Source organism: Scyliorhinus canicula, chromosome 8 (genome assembly GCF_902713615.1).
Source record: "Scyliorhinus canicula chromosome 8, sScyCan1.1, whole genome shotgun sequence".
In the NCBI taxonomy this organism is placed as follows: domain Eukaryota; kingdom Metazoa; phylum Chordata; class Chondrichthyes; order Carcharhiniformes; family Scyliorhinidae; genus Scyliorhinus; species Scyliorhinus canicula.
Window position 1 is genome coordinate 129,892,755 of NC_052153.1, and position 6,000 is coordinate 129,898,754.

The window sequence follows — 6,000 nt, forward strand, 5'->3', positions numbered from 1 at the left end:
GTTACTGAGGGAAGCGAGGGACGAAATAGCTGGGGCCTTAACAGATATCTTTACAGCATCCTTGAGCACGGGTGAGGTCGCGGCGGACTGGAGAATTGCTAATGTTGTTCCTATATTTCAGAAGGGTAGCAGGGATAATCCAGGGAATTATAGACTTGTGAGCTTGACGTCAGTGGTAGGCAAACTGTTGGAGAAGATACTGAGGGATAGGATCTAATCACATTTGGAAGAAAATAGACTTATCAGTGATAGGCAGCATGGTTTTGTGCAGGGAAGGTCAGGTCTTACTAACCTAATAGAATTCTTTGAGGAAGTGACAAAGTTAATTGATGAGGGAAGGGCTGTAGATGTCATATACATGGACTTTAGTAAGGCGTTTGATAAAGTTTCCCATAGCAGGTTGATGGAAAAAGTGAAGTCGTATGGGGTTCAGGCTGCACTAGCTAGATGGATAAAGAACTGGCTGGGCAACAGGAGACAGAGAGTAATGGTGGAAGGGAGTGTCTCAAAATGGAGAAAGGTGACTAGTGGTGTTCCACAGGGATCCGTGCTCGGACCACTGTTGTTTGTGATATACATAAATGATCTGGAGGGAGGTCTAGGTGGTCTGATTAGCAAGTTTGCAGATGATACTAAGATTAGTGGAGTTGCAGATAGCGATGAGGACTGTCAGAGAATACAGCAAAATATAGATAGATTAGAGAGTTGGGCAGAGAAATGGCAGATGGAGTTCAATCCTGGCAAATGCGAGGTGATGCATTTTGGAAGATCTAATTCAAGAGTGGACTATACTGTCAATGGAAGAGTCCTGGGGAAAATTGATGTACAGAGAGATCTGGGAGTTCAGGTCCATTGTACCCTGAAGGTGGCAACGCAGGTCGATAGAGTGGCCAAGAAGGCATACAGCATGCTTGCCTTCATTGGACGGGGTACTGAGTACAAGAGTCAGTAGGTCATGTTACAGTTGTATCTGACTTTGGTTAGGTCACATTTGGAATACTGCCTGCAGTTCTGGTCGCCACATTACCAGAAGGATGTGGATGCTTTAGAGAGGGTGCAGAGGAGGTTCACCAGGATGTTGCCTGGTATGGAGGGTGCTAGCTATGAAGAAAGCTTGAGTAGATTAGGATTGTTTTCGCTGGAAAGACGGAGGTTGAGGGGGGACCCGATTGAGGTCTACAAAATTATGAGAGGAATGGATAGGGTGGTAGCAACAAGCTTTTTCCAAGAGTGGGGGTGTCAATTACAAGGGGTCACGATTTCAAGGTGAGAGGGGGAAAGTTTAAGGGAGATGTGCGTGGAAAGTTTTTTTACTCAGAGGGTGGTGGGTGCCTGGAATGCTTTGCCAAAGGAGGTGGTAGAGGCAGGCACAATAGCATCATTTAAGATGCATCCAGACAGATATATGAACGGGCAGGGAACGGAGGGAAGTAGATCCTTGGAAAATAGGCGACAGGTTTAGATAAAGGAGCTGGATCGGTGCAGGTTGGGAGGGCCGAAGGGCCTCTTCCTGTGCTGTAATTTTATTTGTTCTTTGTCCAAGGCGTAGAGTTCAGCAACATCCGGCTGTACGTCCTCCCCCACCTCTGTGCTGCCCTGTTACTCGGCCTGGATTTTCAGTGTCATCTCCAAAGCCTAACTTTAAAATTCGGCAGATCCCTACCCCCCTCACAGTCTGCAACCCTTAAGGTCGATCCACCTTCCCTGTTTGTGAACCTCACCCCGGATTGCAAACCCGTCACCTCTAGGAGCAGACGGCACAGTGCGCAGGACAGGACCTTCATCAGGTCGGAGGTCCAATGGCTTCTGCGGGAAGGCGTCATTGAGGCCAGCAACAGCCCCTGGAGAGCTCAAGTGGTAGTAGTGAAGACTGGGGAGAAGCACAGGATGTTCATTGACTACAGTCAGACCATCAGACACAGCTCGACGCGTACCCCCTCCCACGCATATCTGACATGGTCAATCAGATTGCGCAGTATCGAGTCTTTTCCACAGTGGACCTGAAGTCCGCCTACCACCAGCTCCCCATCCGCCCGGAGGACCGCAAATACACTGCGTTCGAAGCAGATGGCTGCCTCTATCACTTCCTTAGGGTTTCCTTTGGCGTCACTAATGGGGTCTCGGTCTTCTAGTGAGAGATGGACTGAATGGTATGGACTGCGGGCCACCTTCCCGTACCTAGATAACGTCACCATCTGCGGCCACGATCAGCAGGACCACGGCGCAACCTCCAAAAATTCCTCCAGACCGCCAAACTCCTTAATCTCAAATACAAAAGGAGAAATGCGTGTTTCGCACCAACCGCTTAGCCATCCTTGGCTATGTCGTGGAAAATGGAGTCCTAGGGCCCGACACCGACTGCATGCATCCCCTCATGGAACTCCCTCTCCCCCACTGCCCCAAGGCCCTGAAACGATGCCTGGGGTTTTTCTCCTACTATGCCCAGTGGGTCCCTCATCATGCGGGCAAGGCCCTCCCACTCATTCAGTCCACAGTTTTACCCCTGGCGGCTGAGGCCCGCCAGGCCTTCAACCGCATCAAGGCAGACATCGTCAAGGCCACGATGTACGCGGTCGACGAGTCCCTCCCATTTCAGGTAAAGAGCGATGCATCGGATGTAGCTCTGGCTGCCACCCTTAACCAGGCTTTCTTTTCCTGCACCATACCTCCGAAATTCAGCACTCCTCTGTCGAAAAGGAGGCCCAAGCCGTTGTGGAACTGTGCGACATTGGAGGCATTACCTGGCCAGCAGGAGATTTACTCTCTTCACTGACCAATGGTTGGTTGCCTTTATGTTTAATAATACACAGCGGGGCAAGATCAAAAATGTCAAGATTTTGAGGTGGAGGATCGAGCTCTCCACCTATAATTATGAGATCTTGTATCGCCCGGGTAAGCTCAATGAGCCCCCTGGTGCCCTATCCTGTGGTACATGTGCCAGCGCACAAGTGGACTGACTCCGCGCTCTCCACTAATACCTCTGCCACCCGGGGGTCACCTGGTTCTTCCATTTTATCAAGGCCCGCAACCTGCCCTACTCCATTGAGGAGGCCAGGAACGTCACCAGAGACTGCCAAGTCTGCGCAGAGTGCAAGCCGCACTTCTACCGGCTAGATAGCGAGCACCTGGTGAAGGCCTCCCGCCCCTTTGAGCGCCTCAGCATGGACTTCAAAGGGCCCCTCCACCGACAGTAACACGTACTTTCTGAACGTGATTGATGAGTACTCCCGGTTCCCTTTCGCCATCCCATGCCCTAATATGACTTCTGCCACGGTAATAAAAGCCCTGCACAGCATCATCACCCTGTTCGGTTTCCCCACTTACATCCACAGCGATCGGGGATCCTCCTTTATGAGTGATGAGCTGTGACAGTTCCTGCTCAACAGGGGCATCGCCTCGAGCTGGACGACCAGCTGCAACCCCTGGGGAAAGGGGCAGGTGGAGAGGGAGAACAGGACGGTCTGGAAGGCCCTGCAGTCTAAATATCTCCCGGTCTCCCGCTGGCAGGAGGTCCTCCCCGACTCGCTCCACTCCATCCGATCGCTCCTCTGCACCGCGACTGAGACCCCTCATGAATGTGTGTTTGCCTTCCCCAGGAAGTCCAGCTCCGGGGTCTCGCTCCCAACATGGCTGACAGTTCCTGGATCCGTCTTCCTCCGGAAGCATGTGCGGACCCATAAGTTGGACCCCTTGGCCGAAAGGTCCACCTCTTACATGCAAACCCGCAATACGCCTACGTTGCACATCCTGACGGGCACCAAGACACAGTCTCCCTCCGGGACCTGGCACCAGCTGGATCCCCACCCACGACCACCGACCTGACACCGCCCTCTGCCCCCCCCCCCCCCCCCCCCCCCCCCCCGCCGGTTGCCTCATTCAATAAACTTAATTATCTGTAGGAAGCAGATGCTATACAGCTCTGTCCCTGTAGAGGGTCGTAACTGAGGTCTTAATCAGATGAGAGGCTGCACAGGTAAGTGCCTGATTGGAATATAATACTGCAGGCCTTCCAGAGAAAATGAACATGGACTCTCATCCCTTAAGAGATTCTGTTATCCAGTCGTTAAGATCATAGTGTTACAGACAGATGTGCAAGGAGCAGAAACTGATACATGTTGTAAGTTTGCTTTATTATTGCGTTCGAGTCCTGACATTAACTTGGAAAACCCTCTTTGTCCTTCCACACATTGCAGCCTCCAGTACCTGCTTATAAGTCACAACATTTTAGAGAGGACCCAGTTAGAGGCAGTGAACCCAGCAATGGGAATTTCTGGCCCATACTGGAAACAGAAAAATATTAGATGCTGGTATGTCCAATGAGGAATGTAAAGAGCAGGAATAGGCTTTGCTGAGGGGGATATCCAGGTTAGGGATACAATCTGATATTAGCAAACATAACTTAAGAACATGGACAGAACTTTTGTGTTTTTTATTTTACTGAAAAATAATGAATTGCACAGTTGCCTGCATTCTAAATTGCATATCCCCAGAACATTGTAAGTGTGGACAGGCAAATGATAACTCTGATATTTGCAAATAACAAATTTCCAAAGGCCAGACCCATTTGGGAGAGGGGTGTGGGGGGATTAAGAGCAGCATTTAGACGTCCACCCATTTTGCCCTTGGGCAATGGTGAGCACCAAGAGACAATAAAGTTTGTTCAAGTTGAAAATACTTTGTGATATTTAGTTCCTATATTATAGTTAATATTAATATGAAGATACCTACTAGAATGGACTGTATCCACCAAAATCATTTAAAGTACATCATAATATGTGATCTTGTGCTAAAATTCTCTTGTCTTAGAATAACCCACAACAGGATGCTGAGAGAATGCATCCTAAGCATATAACAAAAATTCATCAAAGACATTTGGCCTTCTCATTGGCAATTTCTAATTGTACGCTTTTGACTCTGCCATTATATACATTTCTTTTCTTTTTAAAAAGATGGAGAGGGACCATCTCATAAATGCGATCTACTTTCCTGCAAGGACAGTCATCAGTAACTTAGTGTATGCTTCTTATGCAATAATAACCTGCATGGTAAGTGAGCAATTATACAAATTCAATTTCAACAACACTGCATTAAAGTAACTAAGTTTAAAAGCATTTCTCTTTCCCAATCTCTCCACATAGGCAGCCTACAGCAAAATGGCAGTGGGACTTTTGAAGAACTTTACTTTAATTCAGTCTGCACAAAGGCAAAAGGATGGCAGCATCAACAATCAATCTGCAATTTCAAAGCACAACGCTAAAAAGGCTAGACTTCCATTCAGAAAAAACAATGCTGTTCTGAAACGTCAGAAAAAGTCATGATCAGAATGATAGGTGAAAAAGCAACAAATGTACATAATGGAGCTGCTTAAAACTGCTTCGCTGTACCATCTAGGAAGACTCTGGATAACTAAAAAGGATCAGTGCATCAATGTCTAAATGTAATGTAGCTTGCAGAGCTGCTTTGTAAGATCTCATTGTTTTCAACAATTGTCACTGGGACTGAAAGTAAAGCTGGGTTACAGAATTTCTTCACCAGTTTTATTTAACAGGCTACATAAGATTCATCAAGCACATTTCAGAATATCATTTTGAATGACAATTGAATGTATGGTATGCTTGAAAGGGAAACTTATCGAACAGATGGAACAACATAACAATTTCCCTAATTTGGCAGATGTGGAGCTGAGTTTCGGATAATATGAAGTTCCCACATTCTACTCATCGTCTGTGCTGAGTAAGTTGGTCTCAGCTAGGGCAGCACGGTGGCGCAGTGGTTAGCACGGCAGCCTCACAGCGCCGAGGTCCCAGGTTCGATCCCGGCTCTGGTCACTGTCCGTGTGGAGTTTGCACATTCTCCCCGTGTTTGCATTGGTCTCGCCCCCACAACCCAAAAAGATGTGCAGGCTAGATAGATTGGCCACGCTAAATTGTCCCTTAATTGGAAAAAATGAATTTGGTACACTAAATTTATAAAACAAAAAAAAAATTGGTCTCAGCTAGG

General features: G+C 47.8%; 1 protein-coding gene across 1 annotated transcript in view; it reads left to right on the top strand.

Annotated features, from left to right (window-relative positions):
- Positions 1-5,523, top strand: part of LOC119970503 (spermatogenesis-associated protein 9-like) — a 38,948-nt gene extending 33,425 nt beyond the window's left edge. The window contains exons 4-5 of the mRNA XM_038805243.1: positions 4,950-5,045; positions 5,139-5,523. Of these exons, the coding sequence (XP_038661171.1) occupies positions 4,950-5,045; positions 5,139-5,318 (276 nt within the window). The 3' untranslated portion in view covers positions 5,319-5,523. The remainder of the gene's footprint in view (positions 1-4,949; positions 5,046-5,138) is intronic.
- The last annotated feature ends 477 nt before the right edge of the window (positions 5,524-6,000 follow it).